The 20,846-nt window shown below is 45.3% G+C and overlaps 1 protein-coding gene across 1 annotated transcript in view; it reads left to right on the forward strand.

Annotated features, from left to right (window-relative positions):
* LOC140429749 (trans-2,3-enoyl-CoA reductase-like) overlaps positions 1 to 20,846 on the forward strand; it is a 271,730-nt gene that overhangs the window by 98,274 nt on the left and 152,610 nt on the right. The window contains exon 4 of the mRNA XM_072517113.1: positions 8,903 to 9,006. Within this exon, the coding sequence (XP_072373214.1) occupies positions 8,903 to 9,006 (104 nt within the window). The remainder of the gene's footprint in view (positions 1 to 8,902; positions 9,007 to 20,846) is intronic.

The following is a 20,846-nucleotide window of genomic DNA, read 5'->3' on the forward strand; positions in this document are numbered from 1 at the left end:
ACGCCAGAGCACAGGGTGGAGAGGTTGCTCTCCATCAGGATCCGCCTTCGGGCGATCAACGAGGCAAAGGCTACAACATCTGCCTCCGCCGTTTACAACCCTGGCTGGTCTGACACCCCGAATATGGCCACCCGGGGGCCCAGTCCAGTTTCACGTGCACCACTTTAGAAATTACCCTAAAAGCCTCCTTCCACTAATCCTCTAGCTTTGGACAGGACCAAAACATATGAACGTGATTAGCGGAGCTCCACCCACAAGGTTCACACAAATCTTCTACTCCTTCAAAGAATCGGCTCATCCTCACCCTCGTGAGGTGTGCTCTGTATACCACCTTCAGCAGTATCAGCCCCAACCTCGCGTACGAGGTGGAGGCATTCACTCTCCGGAGCACCTCACACCAGAACCCCTCCTCCATATCCTCTCCCAACTCCTCCTCCATCTTTACTTTGATCCCTTCCAGTGGTGCCTTCTCCTCTTCCAAAATAACTCCGTAAACCGCTGACACTACCCCCTTCTCCATTCGATCTGTCGTCAGCACCTCCTCCAGCAATGTGGAGGTCGGCTCCACCAGGAAGCTCTGTATCTCCTTTCTGGCAAAATCTTGTACCTGCATGTATCTAAACATTTCCCCCTGCTCCAGCCCATACTTCGCTTCCAGCTCCTTCAGCACTGCAAACCGACCCCTAAGAAACAAATCTTTTAGTGAGGGAAAATCATGCTTGACAAATCTGTTGGAACTCTTTGAAGAGGTTACCAGTACAGTCGACAAGGGGGAGCCAGTCGATGTGGTATATTTGGACTTTCAGAAGGCGTTTGACGAATGAGAGATTATTGTGCAAAATTAAAGCGCATAGGATTGGGGAAATGTATTGTGGTGGATAGAAAACTGGTTGGCAGAGATGAAACAAAGAGTAGGGATTAATGAGTCCTTTTCAAATTGGTAGGCAGTAACCAGTGGGGTACCACAAAGATCGGTGCTGGGACCCCAGCTATTCACAATATATATTAATGATTTGGATTAGGGAACAAAATGTAACATCTCAAAGTTTGCACATGATACCAAATTAGGTGGGAGGGTGAATTGTGATGAGGGTGCAGGGATCTTACAGAAAGATCTGGACAGGTTGGGTGAGTGGGCAAACCAATGGCAGATGCAGTATAATTTGGATAAGTGTGAGGTTATTCATTTTGGAAGCAAAAACAGGAAGGCAGATTTCTACCTGAATGGTTGTAAATTGGGAGAGGGGAGTGTGCAGCGGGACCTGGGTGTCCTTGCGCACCATTCGCTAAAGGTAAGCATGCAGGTGCAGCAGGCGGTAAAGAAGGTTAATGGTATGTTGGTCTTCATTGAAAGAGGTTCTGAGTATAGAAGCAGGGATGTATTGCTGCAATTGTATAGTGCCTTGGTGAGAACACACTTAGAGTATTGTGTGCAGTTTTGGTCTCCTTCTCTGAGGAAGGATGTTCTTGCTCTCGAGGGTTTACCAAACTGATTCCAGGGATGGCGTGACTGTCATATGAGGAGAGATTGACTAGGTTGGGATTGTTTTCACTGAAGTTCAGAAGAATGAGGGGGGATCTCATAGAGACTTATAAAATTCTAACAGGACTAGACAGGGTAGATGCAGGGAAGATGTTACCAATGATAGGTGTGTCCAGAATCAGGGGTCAGTCTGTGGATTCAGGGTAAACCATTTCGGACAGCGATAAGGAGACATTTCTTCACACAAAGAGTGGTGAGCCTGTAGAATTCATTACCACGGGAAGTAGTTGATGCTGAAACTTTGAATATGTTCAAGAAGTGGCTGGAGAAAGCACTTGGGGAGAATGGGATCAAAGGCTCTGGGGAGAAAGCAGGATTAGGCTATTGAGTTGGATGATCAGCCATGATCATGATGAATGGCAGAGCAGGCTCGAAGGGCCAAAAGGCCTCCTCCTGCTCCTATCTTCTATGTATGTATGTATCTATGTACCTCCAGTATGGAGTCAACCGGCTGTTGCCTCATCATCCTCTCAGTCCTATCTTTTCTATGAATGCAATAATTTCCACCCTTTATCACTGTCTTCAGTGACTCCCAGAACATGGAGGGTGAGACCTCTCCATTCCGGTTGTTGGCAATGTACCCATCTATGGCCTGTGATTTCTGTTCACAGAAAGCATTATCGGCAAGGAGGGCCTTGTCCAGCCTTCATGGGGGGTGGTGGGGCGGGGGCGGGGGGGGGGGGGGGGGGGGGGGGGTGCGAACGTTGTGCCCGGGCTGTCTCCAACCTCACATCCAAGTAGTGTGGAGCGTGGTCAGAATTTATGGTTGTGGAGTACTCCGCTCCCACTATCCCTAGAAGCATGCACTACGAAGAAGTCGATCCTGGAGTAGACCCTGCGTACCTGGGAGAAGAAGGAGAAGGAGAACTCCTGCTCCCCTGATGTGTGAACCTCTAGCGATCCACTACACCATCTGCTCCATGAAGGTGTTCAACTCTCTCGCCATGCTTGATCATTTTCCTGATTTGGGGCTGGACCTGTCCGCCTGTGGGACCTGTACACAGTTAAAGATCCCCCCGCCCCATCATAATGAGTCGGTCTGAGGTTATATCAGGGATTTGTGACCTGATGTTCCAGGTAACTATTCTGATGGGGGTTTCTGTCCTCCCCTTCCTGTGGGGCAACTATACTTACCTTGCAGATGTAAGCCAGATGTAAGCCAGTCGTAGCCAGCGTTCAACTCCCCCCCCCCCCAACCCCCACCTCCCGATTCCCCCACAGGGCCTGTCTACCCCCACTCCCCCCTCCCCCCACCGTCCATGCCCCTGTGGGCCTACCCCCACCTCCCGGGTACAGCATTACAAACCACACCTTGCTCTTGTGTGGGGCTGCTTTGGCTGTGTTGTATTCAGCCCGATGCTTGGCCATGTCTGCCCCAATGTCTTTGTACACATGATTCGATTGCCCCTTCCACTTACAGGACCATGTGTTCATTGGCCAGTTCAGGATTTTTCCTTGTCTTAGTACTGCTGCAGCTTTGTGATGAAGGCCTAGGGTTTCTCCCACATTTTAGGCCTCAGCTGGCATTAACTGTGGGCTCTGTCTACCTCTGGGGGTTTGGGGAAGTTCTCCCCTCTGACCGGTTTTCCAGCATCTCGGCCACGTACTCCATGGGGCTCCTGACCTTGATGCCACTGGTAGGCCCTCAATGCGTAGATTTGGGCATCGCGATTAGTTCTACTGGTCCTTGACCTTCCTTTTCAGAGTCCCATGGGTTGGCACCAACCTTGCTACGTCCGTCTCCAATGAGGTGATCCGGTCGCTCTGGTCGGTTGCTGCCTTCTTCAGCTCCCTGATGGTTTCTCCTGCGCCTCCAGTCGTTGCTCCATCTTTTCCAGTGCCACTTTGAAGGGGACTGAGTACAGTACCATCCACACAGTGATGCAAGAAGGCACATGGCCTAGTCCAAGGGTCAATGTGGTGTTGGCCAGAGACATGTTAAGGCCTAAGATGGAGATAGCTCTAGTCCTGTACTTTTATGTGTATTTGTATATAGTTACAAATAGTTTATAAAAACCTGCTGTTAATGTACAGAATACTATGAAGACTTCCTCAACAGATATCTACAACCAATGCTATTCCAAAACGTTTTTTTTTACCCTAAACAGTTAATTAACCTCCTCCTTTAAAAAATATTAAGCAAACTGACCAGTTACCAGGGCACATACTTAATCTTTAATTGGTCCCTGTCGTCTGATATTAGCTCCTAAAATACTACAAAGCACAATTCCTAAACAAAATAATTCTCACATCCAAGCACCTTATCAGGTATGTATTGGATTTCTGGCTGTTGCATTACAGTTTCAACAGGTAAATATGTACGTCGCGATTACCAATGTTTGCTTAGAATCTGAACTTTGGTACTTGGGGTTATAAGACGTGCTAAAGCTTCAGAACTTGAATACATGGTTTGATGCCTTTGCAAAGTATGAATCTAAAGGACCAGAAACAGAGCAAGCACATTCTGTTGAACAAACTTTAGAAATTTTGCCTTTTACAAATTTGACGACTACTCCGGTGCCACGTGATAGCGAGATGAGGAATAGGGAGAGAGAGGAGTTGAACACGTGGCTACAGGGATGGTACAGGAGGGAGGGTTTCAGATTTCCTCATAATTAGGGCTCATTCTGGGGTCGGTGGGACCTCGACAAACGTGATGGTCTACACCTGGACCGGAGGGGAATTCTGGGGGGGAAATTTGCTAATGCTCTTCGGGAGGGTTTAAACTAGTTCAGCAGGGGCTTGGGAACCTGAATTGTAGCTCCAGTATACAGGAGGTTGAGAGTAGTGAGGTCATGAGTAGGGTTTCAAAGTTGCAGGAGTGTACCGGCAGGCAGGAAGGTGGTTTAAAGTGTGTCTTCTTCAATGCCAGGGGCATCCGGAATAAGGTGGGTGAACTTGCGGCATGTGTTGGTACCTGGGACTTCGATGTTGTGGCCATTTCGGAGACATGGATAGAGCTGGGACAGGAATGGTTGTTGCAGGTGCTGGGATTTAGATATTTCAGTAAGCCCAGGGAAGGTGGTGAAAGAGGGGGAGGGGTGGTATTGTTAGTCAAGGACAGTATTACGGTGGCAGAAAGGACGTTTGATGAGGACTCGTCTACTGAGGTAGTATGGGCTGAGGTTAGAAATAGGAAAGGAGAGGTCACCCTGTTGGGAGTTTTCTATAGGCCTCCGAAAAGTTCCAGAGATGGAGAGGAGAAGATTGCAAAGATGATTCTGGATAGGAGCGAAAGCATCAGGGTAGTTGTTCTGGGGGACTTTAACTTTCCAAATATTGACTGGAAACCCTATAGTTCGAGTACATTTGATGGGTCCGTTTTTGTCCAATGTGTGCAGGAGGGTTTCCTGACACAGTATGTACATAGGCCAACAAGAGGCGAGGCCAAATTGGATTTGGTACTGGGTAATGAACCAGGACAGGTGTTAGATTTGGAGGTAGGTGAGCACTTTGGTGATAGTGACCACAATTCGATTACGTTTACTTTAGTGGTGGAAAGGGATAGGTATATACCGCAGGGCAAGAGTTATATCTGGGGGAAAGGCAATTATGATGCGATGAGGCAAGACTTAGGATACATCGGATGGCGAGGAAAACTGCAGGGGATGGGCACAATGGAAATGTGGAGCTTGTTCAAGGAACAGCTACTGTGTGTCCTTGATAAGTATGTACCTGTCAGGCAGGGAGGAAGTGGTCGAGCGAGGGAACCGTGGTTTACTAAAGCATTCGAAACACTTGTCAAGAGGAAGAAGGAGACTTATGTAAAGATGAGACATGAAGGTTCAGTTAGGGCGCTCGAGAGTTACAAGTTAGCTAGGAAGGACCTAAAGAGAGAGCTAAGAAGAGCCAGGAGGGGACATGAGAAGTCTTTGGCAGGTAGGATCAAGGATACCCCTAAAGCTTTCTATAGATATGTCAGGAATAAATGAATGACTATGGTAAGAGTAGGGCCAGTCAAGAACAGTAGTGGGAAGTTGTGCTTGGAGTCCGAGGAGAAAGGAGAGGTGCTAAATGAATATTTTTCATCAATATTCACACAGGAAAAAGACAATGTTGTCGAGGAGAATACTGAGATTCAGGCTACTAGACTAGAAGGGCTTGAGGTTCATAAGGAGGAGGTGTTAGCAATTCTGGAAAGTGTGAAAATAGATAAGTCACCTGGGCCGGATGGGATTTATCCTAGGATTCTCTGGGAAGCTAGGGAGGAGATTGCTGAGCCTTTGGCCTTGATCTTTAAGTCATCTTTGTCTGCAGGAATAGTGCCAGAAGACTGGAGGATAGCAAATGTTGTCCCCTTGTTCAAGAAGGGGATTAGAGATAACCCCGGTAACTATAGACCAGTGAGCCTTCTGTTGTGGGAAAAATCTTGGAAAGGTTTATAAGAGATAGGATGTATATTCATCTGGAAAGGAATAATTTGATTAGAGATAGTCAACACTTGTTGTGAAGAAGGCCTATGGAGTGTTGGCCTTTATTGGTAGAGGGATTGAGTTCCGGAGTCAGGAGGTCATGTTGCAGCTGTACAAAACTCTGGTTCGGCCGCATTTGGAGTATTGCGTACAGTTCTGGTCACCGCATTATAGGAAGGACGTGGAGGCTTTGGAGCGGGTGCAGAGGAGATTTACCAGGATGTTGCCTGGTATGGAGGGAAAATCTTATGAGGAAAGGCTGATGGACTTGAGGTTGTTTTCGTTGGAGAGAAGAAGGTTAAGAGTAGACTTAAAAGAGGCATACAAAATGATCAGGGGGTTAGATAGGGTGGACAGTGAGAGCCTTCTCCCGCAGATAGAAATGGCCGGCACGAGGGGACATAGCTTTAAACTGAGGGGTAATAGATATAGAACAGAGGTCAGAGGTAGGTTCTTTACGCAAAGAGTAGTGAGGCCGTGGAATGCCCTACCTGCAACAGTAGTGAATTCGCCAACATTGAGGGCATTTAAAAGTTTATTGGATAAACATATGGATGGTAATGGCATAGTGTAGGTCAGATGGCTTTTGTTTCGGTGCAACATCGTGGGCCGAAGGGCCTGTACTGCGCTGTATCGTTCTATGTTCTATAACACGGTTTTGTGAAGGGTAGGTCGTGCCTCATAAACCTTATAGAGTTCTTTGAGAAGGTGACCAAACAGGTGGATGAGGGTAAAGCAGTTGATGTGGTGTATATGGATTTCAGTAAAGCGTTTGATAAGGTTCCCTACGGTAGGCTACTGCAGAAAATAGGGAGGCATGGGATTCAGGGTGATTTAGCAGTTTGGATCAGAAATTGGCTAGCTGGAAGAAGACAAAGGGTGGTGATTGATGGGAAATGTTCAGACTGGAGTCCAGTTACTAGTGGTGTACCACAAGGATCTGTTTTGGGGCCACTGCTGTTTGTCATTTTTATAAATGACCTGGAGAGGGCGTAGAAGGATGGGTGAGTAAGTTTGCAGATGACACTAAAGTCGGTGGCGCTGTGGACAGTGCGGAAGGATGTTACAGAGGGACATAGATAAGCTGCAGCGCTGGGCTGAGAGGTGGCAAATGGAGTTCAATGCAGAAAAGTGTGAGGTGATTCATTTTGGAAGGAATAACAGGAAGACTGAGTACTGGGCTAATGGTAAGATTCTTGGCAGTGTGGATGAGCAGAGAGATCTCGGTGTCCATGTACATAGATCCCTGAAAGTTGCCACCCAGGTTGAGAGGGTTGTTAAGAAGGCGTACGGTGTGTTAGCTTTTATTGGTAGAGGGATTGAGTTCAGGAGCCATGAGGTCATGTTGCAGCTATACAAAACTCTGGTGCGGCCGCATTTGGAGTATTGCGTGCAATTCTGGTCGCAGCGTTATAGGAAGGATGTGGAAGCATTGGAAAGGGTGCAGAGGAGATTTACCAGAATGTTGTCTGGTATGGAGGGAAGATCTTTTGAGGAAAGGCTGAGGGACTTGAGGCTCTTTTTGTTAGAGAAAAGAAGGTTAAGAGGTGACTTAATTGAGGCATACAAGATGATCAGAGGATTAGATAGGGTGGACAGTGAGAGCCTTTTTCCTCGGATGGTGATGTCTAGCACAAGGGGACATACCTTTGAATTGAGGGGAGATAGATATAAGACAGATGTCAGAGGTAGGTTCTTTACTCAGAGAGTAGTAAGGGCGTGGAATGCCCTGCCTGCAACAGTAGTGGACTCGCCAACACTAAGGACATTCAAATGGTCATTGGATAGACATATGGACAATAAGGGAATAGTGTAGATGGGCTTTAGAGTGGTTTCACAGGTCGGCGCAATATCGAGGGCTGAAGGGCCTGTACTGCGCTGTAATGTTCTATGTTCTACTCCAGTCCATATTGGGATAAAGTTCCTCATTGTCACCACTCTAAGGTTTTTACACCTCTCTATAATTTCCCAGAAAATTTGCTTCTGTATATCTTCCCTACTAGTTGATGGCCTTTAGAATAAACCAACAGTGTAATTGTACCTCTATTTGTTTCTTAATTCTAACCAATATCATTGGCCCTCACCAGGCCATCCTCTCTGTCCAGCAGTGTAATCAATATTGCCACATTCCTTAATAATCCTTAATCAATACTGCCAAACAATTGTTCCTTCTCTATCTGCCCTGAACAACTTGGATCCAGGAATATTTAATACCCAGTCCTCATAAAGTCTATTTCCTGTTCGAAGCACATTGTGGATGCATTTGCACAGTTTGTATCTATGCTTGTTTTGACAAATGTAGATGTCCTCAAATCATTTAGAATCATCGCATGTTTCTGGCATAGAAAGAGGCCACTTGGCTCATTCCACCTGTGCCAAGATCTTCAGCAATTCAACTTGGGGCGGTCCCGTGCCGAGTCAAACTCATTCATTATATCAATCAGTCACGCTGAAAGCCAATTTTCAGGTAATATATGGATATCAAGCACACAAATGACAAAACTGTCCATCCCACTGGTACTTCAATGTGTCTGGAATGTAGAAACGTGTCATATGTTTTCTTTTGGTGCACATTTATTGATGGTAATTCATAGAATTTTTTCTTCAATAATTCAGGTAGAACTTACAGCTTGGGAGCAAACTATTCAACTCAGCGAGTCAATATCAATGCTAACACTTCATATGAGCTCCATCCTATCTCCCTTCATTCTTCAATTCCCTCTACTCTTTGGTTTGTATTCAGCCTCTTGTTAAAAACCTCAAGACTTCTCAACATTCAATGTGACAATGCATTCTGTCTGGTCACCATTTATGCTTTGAAATGAGCAACATTTTTCCAACGTTGGTTTAGTTTGACAGTTGTGGTAATGTAATGGTCGCAGTGTTCGCTCTGTCTTTTGTGCAATGACATAAATATAATGTTGTTCCTGGTCTTGCCTGTTCACAGCTGGTCCTCTGCTGAAAGAAACAGAAGTCATTAAGAACCTTGCAGCATCCTCCATCATTACATTGTATTTCAGAGATCTGGGGACACAAGTAAGCTGGATCACGGTAAGTTATAGCAGCACTGTAGAATTAAGAGCCACACACATGACGAACCCAGAACATCTTACCTAACTGAAAATGTTTAATGCGTACTCAAGATTTGTACATGTTATGTTAAGCTCCTAATCCACCAAAATTAATAATTATAATCCGATGTATTATAGTTAACAGTGTTAACTATTCATCTATCTCTGAAACTGGAGGTGGTGAGGGTCAAGTGAACCAGCAGGTTTTGTAAAGATGGTGCTATATTTCCTCTCAGCCCTTTGCACAAATGGTCAGATAATATTTTTAATTTACATGCTCCAGAAATCTAAAAAGAAATATCCACTCTTATTCACAATGTATGTCGAATCATGCAATCCCTACAGTGCAGATGGAGGCCGACCCTCCAAAAAGTGCGTCCACCTAGACCCACAGCTCCCCCCTATCCCAGTAAACCCGTCTTACCTTTTGGACACGAAGAGACAATTTAGTATTGTCAATCCACCTAACCTGCACACCTTTGGACTGTGGGAGGAATCAAGAGTACCCGGAGGAAACCCACGTAGACACGGGGAGAACGTACAAACTCCGCACAGACAGTTATCTAAGGCTGGAAATGAACCCGGGGCCCTGGCTCTGTGAGGGAACAGTGCCAACCACTGTGCCACCATGCCACCCTTTTTCAGGAATATTTCTACGCCACCATGCCACGCTTTTTCTGGAATGTTTCTATGCCACTCCTTGTGGCCTCTGGGAGTTCTACAGAGGTACCATCAAATACATCAAACGTGGATAATTTTTATCTCCCAGAAACTAACTTGCCAATGGGATTTCCCATTGTAACGACCCCTGTTATGAAACCTGCGGGCGGGGGTGCATTGCGGGCAGGAAAAGTGAATTGCAATGACCATTTGTGTCATGTTTTTCAGTGAGTTTCCCGCTGGCTATACCAACGAGTCCCTCACTTCTATTCATTGTCACTTACTCACTTTTCTGGGCTCCTGGGAAGTTTCTCACCGGTTTAGCCCACACGTTTTTAGCACTGGCGAGCTCAACAGAGATCGGGCTGTCATTTTGCAAGGCTATCCCGATCTTTAACTGAGTTTGTGGGTCCCCCATACCACCCACCCATGGGCAATGTCACCCCCCCACACACACATGGGCACCTCACCACACCTCCAAGTGAGGTCATCTCGTTATGGGGTCCCTGGGGGCCCCCTCTTCAGTCCTTCCCAAGCTCCTTTACAGGCCCCATTTTCCAGGACCCCCACACCCTCAAACCTCCCGGAGGCCTCTACTTACCTGCCTTGCACACCACCACCCTTCAAACCCCTCCACCCTCCTTTCATGGGCATGGCCCCCCTCAGCTCCTGACCCTTGGCAGTGCCACCCTGGCATGTGGGCACCCTTGCACTGCCACCCTGGCATCCAGGCATTGTTCATGCCACCTTGGCAGTGCCAAGGTGCCTGCATGCCGGGGAGGGCCAGGGAGCCACCCTGCACTTATTCTGACCACCCAGGGGTTTGTTTCTATGGCCCAGGAGACACCCCTCCGCCCCTCCCCCCTGAGTTCCATTCCGCCTGGTCCACGTTTGTGTGGTCCAGTGCTGAATTTATCCCAGCTTCAGCCTTACTGGGCCGGAGAATCGAGGGAGGCTGGTTGATGCTTGATAGATTCGCCGAAGCCGGTTTAAAACCAGCCTCTGTGCACAACGTTTGGTCCCTCTTCAGACTCCGACGCCTCGCGGGACTTAGGTGAATCCCATGAGGTGTGAAGGCTGTCAGAAAGCCCACAAGAAGGCTCTCCTGGAATTCATTGGCTGCACTGCGCTCAACAGAGAATGCAATGCAGCCGGTGGATCGTACCCTTAGAATTTCTTTGAGCGCCCTCCTTACCACATGCCACTCTTCAAACCTCACCCATCCTCCTTTAATGGTGTTATGGGCCAGGGTTTAGAGAACCCCAAAGTACCATGGAGTTCACCTGTCCCACAACTTTTAAGAGATTGGGGTATGGGGAGCACATGGCTCACTCTACAGATGTGGTACAGCAGAAATAGAAAAGTATTTTTTAAAGCAAAACTATGTTTATTCTATGAACTCAAGTTAACCTTTTTGAAACATACAGTGAACATCTTAGAAACCATCAATTCAAGTACAAACCCCAAAGACTACAACACTAAGTAACCCTTTAAGCTTTCCTTTTAGCAACCAGAAGACTTAAAACACCTTTTACCAGAAGCACATTAGGTTTACATTCACTACTGAGAACATTTATAATTCTGAATTCACTAAATGATCAAGAGATAGTCTTTTCATGGCAGAGAGATCAACAGTACACCTACTCTGTCTGGCTCCAGCTCCAACACTGAAAACGAAACTAATGCACACCCTGCAGCCTGCTCAAAAATGAAAATAAAAAGCTAACAGACAGCTCAGCTCCACCCACGCTCTGACATGACTGATAATATCCATTTCTTAAAGGTACATTTCTTAAACACCCATTTCTTAAAGGTACTCTCACATGACACCTCCCCCCAAGAAAAAAAATTAACCATCAACTTCAAGATGGTTTAATTTTTCACTTTTTCACCATTCTTTAAGAAATGCACACAGTAAATATATATTTTCATTTCAAAAAACAACACACGCAAACAGGTATAATAATATAGTCCATTTTCTTTTATTCTTCTTCCTCCAACTGAAATCCTTCTCGATTGACAGTCTCTTTGAACAAGAAGGTCCTTGCACGATCCATCCATTTCTCTATGCCTCGGCATTTGTCTTTAAAGTCAGATATTTTAGTTCAATCTGATCATAGAGTGCCTTGTAATTCTCCAACACATGAGCATTGGTTATCACAGCTTTCAGGCCGTCAAATGCCTGTTGAAAGTCTGCTGTCCACTGAAATTTTCGAAGTTTCTTCAGCAAGTCCATCAATGGAGCAATCACACTACAAAACCTTTGCGCAAATGTTCGATCAGATTCACCCATGCCAAGAAATCGCATTATTTCCCTTCGTCTTGAGGGTATTGGAATCTCCTCAAGGAAAGTGACTTGGGTTTTTCCAAATTCACTTTTGGCTAGGTTTATCACCAAACCCGCCTCCTGATGTCGATCGAATAACTCCATCCAATGTTTTAAATGTCTTTCCATGTCTGGCTGAATATGCTTAAAAGGTACTTTGAAAGGGAAGGAGAGAAAAAGGAGGTTTTAATGATTCTAACTCAAAGTGACGAACCAAATCCAGATGACTGTGAATTTGACATACCTCAAATTAAATTGGAAAATGAGGATGTTCTAAAAAATTGGGGTGAATTGTTAAGTCAACTTCCAGAGGAAAAACTAACTGACCTGAAAGAGTTATTGATATTACATGGGCAAGTTTGTAGAGATAAATTGGGAAGTACTAAAATGGCTATACATGATGTAGATGTGGGAAATGCTGTTCCTATCAAACAATATCCATATAGACTTAATCCTTCAAAATTGGCACAGGTTAACAGAGAGATTGAGAGTATGCTGAAGAATGGCATAATTGAAGTGGGTTGCAGCCAATGGAACTCACCCATAGTGATGGTACCTAAATCAGACGGTACCCAACAGTTGTGTGTGGACTATCGAAAGGTGAATGCAATTACAAGAACGGACTCTTATCCTATCCCACGTTTGGAGGATTGCATTGAGAAAGTGGGACAATCCGCTTTTATTTCCAAATTGGATTTACTGAAAGGTTACTGGAAAGTACCTTTATCTGAAAGGATAAAGGAGATTTCAGCTTTTCTGACTCCAGATGGTATATACCAGTTCAAAGTTATGCCATTTGTCATGAAAAACGCCCCAGCAACATTTCAACGGTTAACTAATACAGTTGTTTCAGGATTACCCAATTGTGCGGCATACATCGACGATCTGGTAGTATTCAGCCAGACATGGAAAGAACATTTAAAACATCTGAAGGAGTTATTCGATCGACTTCAGGAGGCGGTTTTGGTGATTAAACCTAGCCAAAAGTGAATTTGGAAAAGCCCAAGTCACTTTCCTTGGCCATACAATCGTACAGGGTCGACTGGTCCCACGGGATGTGAAAATGAAAGTTATTGGGGAGTTTCCGATACCCTCAACACGACGGGAAATAATGCAATTTCTTGGTATGAGTGGATTTTACCGGAAATTTGTACCAAATTTTAGCAGTGTGGTCGCTCCACTGACGGACTTGCTCAAGAAGCGTAACAAATTCCAGTGGACAGCGCAGTGTCAACAGGCATTTGACGGCCTAAAGGCTGTGTTAACCACTGCTCCTGTGTTAGTCATCCCAGAGTAAAGCGACATAGGTAGGATGCAGAGCTGGGCTGAGAAGTGGCAGATGGAGTTTAACCCTGAAAAGTGTGAGGTTGTCCATTTTGGAAGGACAAATATGAATGCAGAATACAGGGTTAACGGTAGAGTTCTTGGCATTGTGGAGGAGCAGAGAGACCTTGGGGTCTATGTTCATACATCTTTGAAAGTTGCCACTCAAGTGGATAGAGCTGTGAAGAAGGCCTATGGTGTGCTCGCGTTCATTAACAGAGGGATTGAATTTAAGAGCCATGAGGTAATGATGCAGCTGTACAAAACCTTGGTAAGGCCACATTTGGAGTACTGTGTACAGTTCTGGTCGCCTCATTTTAGGAAGGATGTGGAAGCTCTGGAAAAGGTGCAAAGAAGATTTACCAGGATGTTGCCTGGAATGGAGAGTAGGTCTTACGAGGAAAGGTTGAGGGTGCTAGGCCTTTTCTCATTAGAGCGGAGAAGGATGAGGGGCGACTTGATAGAGGTTTATAAGATGATCAGGGGAATAGATAGAGTAGACAGTCAGAGACTTTTTCCCCAGGTGGAACACACCATTACAAGGGGACATAAATTTAAGGTGAAAGGTGGAAGATATAGGAGGGATATCAGAGGTAGGTTCTTTACCCAGAGAGTAGTGGGGGCATGGAATGCACTGCCTGTGGAAGTAGTTGAGTCGGAAACATTAGGGACCTTCAAGCAGCTGTTGGATAGGTACATGGATTACGGGAAAATGATATAGTGTAGATTTATTTGTTCTTAAGGGCAGCACGGTAGCATTGTGGATAGCACAATTGCTTCACAGATCCATGGTCCCAGGTTCGATTCCAGCTTGGGTCATTGTCTGTGCGGAGTCTGCACGTCCTCCCCGTGTCTGCGTGGGTTTCCTCCGGGTGCTCCGGTTTCCTCCCACAGTCCAAAGATGTGCGGGTTAGGTGAATTGGCCAATGATAAATTGCCCTTAATGTCCAAATTGCCCTTGGTGTTGGGTGGAGGTGTTGAGTTTGGGTAGGGTGCTCTTTCCAAGAGCTGGTGCAGACTCAAGGGGCCGAATGGCCTCCTTCTGCACTGTAAATTCAATGATAATCTATGATTAATCTAGGACAAAGGTTCGGCACAACATCGTGGGCCGAAGGGCCTGTTCTGTGCTGTATTTTCTATGTTCTATGTTCTATGTTCAAACCCTTCAAAGTGGCTGTTGATGTGAGCGATGTCGGTGTAGGTGCGGTGATTCTACAAGATAACGACGAAGGGCTAGAGCGGCCTGTTGGTTATTTTTCAAAGAAATTGAATTCTCACCAGAAAAAATATTTGACGATTGAGAAGGAGACTTTGCGTTTGGTGCTGGCTTTGCAACATTTTCACATTTATGTGACCAGCAAACCATCTGACACCATTATATATACTGACCATAATCCTTTGATGTTTTTGGAGCGATTCCGGAATAACAATGCAAGGCTGTTTCGTTGGCGTTTATCCGTTTAAAAATAGTACATGTGGCAGGATGGGAAAATGTGATAGCCGATGCTTTGTCACGAATGTGATCAATTGAGAAGGATTTCGGTTGGAGGAAGAAGAACAAAGAAAAATGGACTATATTATTATACCTGTTTGCATGTGTTATTTTTTTTTTAAATTCAAAGGTATATTTACTGTGTACATTTCTTAGTGGATGGTGCAAAAGTGAAAAATGAAACCATCTTGAAGTTGATGGGGTTTTTTTTTTCTTGGTGGAGGTGTCATGTCAGGGTACTTTTAAGACATGGATGTTTAAGCAATGTACCTTTAAGGAATCAGTGATGTCACAGAGTGGATGGGGCTGATTTTGGAAGTTTAATTTTAAAGTTTTAGTTTTGAGAAGTGCCTGGCTGGTTTTGCTGAGAGCAGCTTCAAAGTGCCTGGCTGTTTCGCTGTGAGCTGATTAAAAGGAGAAAGCCAATTTGAAAAGAGCTTGGGAGTGTCTGTGTATTTCCAGAGAACTGCAAGTTTGGAGGAAAAGAGCTGGGTGTGTGTCTGTGTTTTGCAGTGAGCTGGATCTCTGCAAAAAATACCATCTCTGGATCATTTGGGTGATTTAAACTCATATTAGTAAAACCTTTAACCTGATGTGATTTTTTTAAAGGTGTTAAGTCTCTTGGAAGTTTGAAAGAACATTTTAAGGAATTATTTACTGTTGCAATATATTCTGAGTTATCTTTGAAGTAAGGGGTGTTAAGAGATCCAATGTTTATTTAAGATGTTAAGCTGAGTTCATGGAATACATAGTGTTTTGTGTTTAAAAACCCATGTGTCCATAATTGTAATCCCACACCTAGGGAAAAAGCCGTGTGCTAGGAAAAGTAACAAATCCATTAAAGGGAGAGGTTGGTTGAACTCCATGATACATTTTGGGGTTCTGAAAATGCCTCGCCCATAATACTGGACTTAGGCTGACTTTCTGCTTGCCAAGATGCATCACCTGGTGCTGTACGGTGGGTAGCATCGGCAGCTAGCAGCGGAGTTGATGACGTTCTCCTCAAAGTTGTTTGAGTTGAGCGTGGAGGATGGTATCCTCCTGTTGTCGTGGCGAAGGGACAGGCTGCCGTGCTGAAGGATCTCAACACACGACTGGCAAGGTTTTTATTTGCATATAGGACCACGCCGCAGGCAGTAACCGGGATAGCCCTGCAGAGATGTTGATGGGTCGTAGACTTTGTACATAACTGAATTTGATTTTGCTGGTCATCGGCGCAAAGGTGCATCATCACCAAGATTCGCAAGGGCGTTGCCCAGTTTGACTTCAGCCTCTTCGCACCTGACGACGCGATGTTTGTTCGGAATTTCAATGACGGTGCTTGCTGGCTCTCTGGGATTGTCGTCAGTCCAATGGAACCAGTTTTTTACCAAGTTCGGGTCCGGGAGCAACTAATGAAACTACACTTGGATCACATTCGCTCACGGTGGTTGCTCCCTCGTGAATTGCCTCGGGAGAAGCCGGCCCTGGATCCTCCAGCTCCGTTGCTGAACCAGCCTGCTGTGACGTTGCCAGTCTCTCTCGACACCGACATGCACGACATAGTGTCGTCCGACTCCGAGATGGAGATGCTGACCTTGGAGGTTTCGGACGCTGACTCCATGATTCAGCCACTTCCTGATGATTGACCGCTATATCGCCCTGCCCCTAACGGTGTACGCCGATTGATCCAGCATCAGCTCCACGAGAACTTACTGGAGTCAAAAAGACTCCAACGCCATCTACCTGCTGCTCCTTCTCCATCCCATCGCTCGTTGATGGAGTCTTCAGACTTTGGGTGGGAAGAATATAATATTCCACATGGGACATACGGGATGGGAATACCCCATGTACTGTGCCTCTTGCAAAGTACGAGCTCCCCTGCCAGTAGCCCAATTACCCAAGTGATATGAGTTTGGCCAGTAAAGCACCGACCAGGGAGAAACCCTGTAGGGCTCTACCGGGAAGTGTACATATCTCGTTTGTTTATAAAACTTTGTTCTTATTTTTTACTTGGTGTGGACTCCCAATGTCCTTATTAAAATACGGATCATAATAACTACTTATTTTGTTGGATTAGGAACCCAACCCACACTCTTGAACAAATTAATATGTTCAAAGGTTCGTGCAAAAGTGACATCCATTAAAAATGTTTAAGGATAAACAACAGTGTTGATAATTGGGATATGGAATTCTAAGGTGTCTTTCAACATTTTGACGGTGAATGTACATTCTTTGAATGGTGAGAGTGTAGTAATTGTATTTGTCAATAAAATGGAGGGACTTCCTGCTGCACTCAAATCCCAGTGTGACTACAGTGAATGTGGCTTCATTCTCAAGTAATGTTACACAAATGGTGAAATTAACTTTGCCACTCCAGCTAGTGTTTGATGCCACAAATGAACCTGATATATGCTGACATGTGACAGAATAGACCAACTGCCATCTCAATGATGCAACAATGAACAGTATACGTGCCTGCTCTTGACACCTGCAATAAGCTGGTGGCATAGAAGTTGCAAATGCCATCAGAATGTTGCTCTGTTGCTGCAGGACTGGTGACAGGAACTAACAAGGCCTTACATATTTTTCTTCACCCAAATCCAAGAAGATGTCACATCATAATAAGTCCTGACGTCTACATCCTATGGTGTGGAACCTTCCAGCTATTGTTTTCTGCTCTTGTTGTTTCTGCACCGCTGAAATATTCAGCATTGACAGACTTAATATGACATGCATGCTAATTCATCAAGAGAATTATCCTTCCGGCAATATTCCTGCTCTTCTGATCATCAGAACTCTCTGGGAGATCTCAGGCCTTTAACATCTGTCTTATTTTGCAGGAATAAACAAAATGTGAGAATGAAGTAAATTTCGCCTAATGTCACATTCAAAGAAAAATGTTGCTCAATTCAAAGAGTTCACAATTATGTTTAAAAAGTTGACTTTAGATTATGATTTAATACTCAAGGTTCAGGAATGGGAGCAAAAGATCATCGGCTCAGAAATTCCTCAAATCGGAATTCCAGTGTTTATGTCTTAATCACACCTGATGTTGCCCTCAGTGCTAACCCGCTTTATAGTGTGGATCGCTTATCGGAGGGAACCACAATAATATGTCAGAAGAAGGTACCAACCCCACTATGGTCACTTGTGTGGCAGCCCCCACCAGGTCCATATCCAGCATTCATCTGACCCATGTTTAGCACTTAGCTGTCCATGCGCTGTACACCTCTGACCCATTCTCAGCACTCACCTGTCCTATGTTCAGTACCCCTTGTTTCATACACACCGGCACCATAGTCATGGAACCTCCAGCCGTGGTCTTTCACAATGGAAAGTGGTTTCCTAGCCCTCCACCCCGCTCCAACCCCATCCATATTTTCCTCAACTAAGCTGTGGGTGACAATCTGATACAATTTTTAAAAAATGGATCGAGTCCATTAGCCCGACTTGGATCCCAGGGGGAAGCCAGTACACCTCCACATACATGACACTCTGGCTGTTGCACAAGTATTAATTCCCATCAGAGGAGCAAGAGTAGAAGCTCCAACTTTTGGGAATTTTGCCCATCCTCTGTCCCCCAGGAAGGTGGTTTGAACTTGCAGCATGGGTTGGTACCTAGGACTTTGATGTTGTGGCCATTTCGGAGATATGGATAGAGCAGGGACAGGAATGGTTGTTGCAGGTTCCGGGGTTTAGATGTTTCAGTAAGCTCAGGGAAGGTAGTAAAAGAGGGTGAGGTGTGGCATTGTCAGCCAAGGACAGTATTACGGTGGCAGAAAGGACGTTTGATGAGGACTCGTCTACTGCGGTAGTATGGGCTGAGGTTATAAACAGGAAAGGAGAGGTCACCCTGTTGGGAGTTTTCTATAGGCCTCCGAAAAGTTCCAGAGATGTAGAGGAAAGGATTGTAAAGATAATTCTGGATAGGAGTGAAAGTAACAGGGTAGTTGTTATGGGGGACTTTAACTTTCCAAATATTGACTGGAAACGCTATAGTTCGAGTAGTTTAGATGGGTCAGTTTTTGTCCAATGTGTGCAGGAGGGTTTCCTGACACAATATGTAGATAGGCCAACAAGAGGCGAGGCCACATTGGATTTGGTACTGGGTAATGAACCAGGCCAGGTGTTAGATTTGGAGGTAGGTAAGCACTTTGGTGATAGTGACCACAATTCGGTTACGTTTACTTTAGTGATGGAAAGGGATAGGTATATAACGCAGGGCAAGAGTTATAGCTGGGGGAAAGGCAATTATGATGCGATGAGGCAAGACTTGGATGCATAGGATGGGGAAGGAAACTGCAGGGGATGGGCACAATTGAAATGTGGAGCTTGTTCAAGGAACAGCTACTGCATGTCCTTGATAAGTATGTACCTGTCAGGCAGGGAGGAAGTGGTCGAGCGAGGGAACCGTGGTTTACTAAAGTAGTTGAATCACTTGTCAAGAGGAAGAAGGAGGCTTATGTAAAGATGAGACGTGAAGGTTCAGTTAGGGCGCTTGAGAGTTTCAGGTTCGCCAGGAAGGACCTAAATAGAGAGCTAAGAAGAGCCAGGAGTGGACATGAGAAGTCCTTGGCAGGCAGGATCAAGGAAAAAGCTTTCTATAGGTATGTCAGGAATAAAAGAATTACTAGGGTAAGAGTAGGGCCAGTCAAGGGCTGTAGTAGGAAGTTGTGCGTGGAGTCCAAGGAGATAGGAGAGGTGCTAAATGAATATTTTTCATCAGTATTCATACAGGAAAAAGACAATGTTGTCGAGGAGAATACTGAGATACAGGCTATTAGACTTGATGGGATTAAGGTTCACAAGGAGGAGGTGTTAGCAATTCTGGAAAGTGTGAAAATAGATAAGTCCCCTGGGCCAGATGGGATTTATCCTAGGATTCTTTGGGAAGCTAGGGAGGAGATTGACGAGCCTTTGGCTTTGATCTTTATGTCGTCATTGTCTACAGGAATAGTGCCAGAAGACTGGAGGATAGCAAATGTTGTCCCCTTGTTCAAGAAGGGTAGTAGAGACAACCCCGGTAACTATAGGCCTTACTTCTGTTGTGGGCAAAGTCTTGGAAAGGATTATAAGAGATAGGATTTATAATCATCTAGAAAGGAATAATTTGATTAGGGATAGTCAACACAGTTTTGTGAAGTGTAGGTCGTGCCTCACAAAACTTATTGAGTTCTTTGAGAAGGTGACCAAACAGGTGGACGAGGGTAAAGCAGTTGATGTGGTGTATATGGATTTCAGTAAAGCGTTTGATAAGGTTCCCCACGGTAGGCTTTTGCAGAAAATACGGAGGCATGGGATTGAGTGTGATTTAGTGGCTTCAGAAATGGGCTAGCTATAAGTAGACAGAGGATGGTGGTTGATGGGAAATGTTCAGCCTGGAGTTCAGCTACTAGTGGTGTACCACAATGATATGTTTTGGGGCCACTGCTGTTTGTTATTTTTATAAATGACCTGGAGGAGGGCGTAGAAGGATGGGTGAGTAAATTTGCGGATGACACTAAAGTCGGTGGAGTTGTGGACAGTGCGGAAGGATGTTGCAGGTTACCGAGGGACATAGATAAGCTGCAGAGCTGGGCTGAGAAGTGGCAAATGGAGTTTAATGCAGAAAAGTGTGACGTGATTCATTTTGGAAGGAGTAACAGGAATACAGAGTACTGGGCTAATGGTAAGATTCTTGGCAGTGTGGATGAGCAGAGAGATCTCGGTGTCCATGTACATAGATCCCTGAAAGTTGCCACCCAGGTTGATAGGGTTGTTAAGAAGGCGTACGGTGTGTTAGCTTTTATTGGTAGATGGATTGAGTTTTGGAGCCATGAGGTCATGTTGCAGCTGTACAAAACTCTGGTGCGGCCGCATTTGGAGTATTGCATGCAGTTCTGGTCGCCGCAATATAGGAAGGATGCGGAAGCATTGGAAAGGGTGCAGAGGAAATGTACCAGGATGTTGCCTGGTATGGAGGGAAGATCTTATGAGGAAAGGCTGAGGGACTTGAGACTTAATAGAGGCATACAAGATGATCAGAGGATTAGATAGG

The sequence above is a fragment of the Scyliorhinus torazame genome, chromosome 9 (assembly GCF_047496885.1).
Source record: "Scyliorhinus torazame isolate Kashiwa2021f chromosome 9, sScyTor2.1, whole genome shotgun sequence".
Lineage (NCBI taxonomy): Eukaryota > Metazoa > Chordata > Chondrichthyes > Carcharhiniformes > Scyliorhinidae > Scyliorhinus > Scyliorhinus torazame.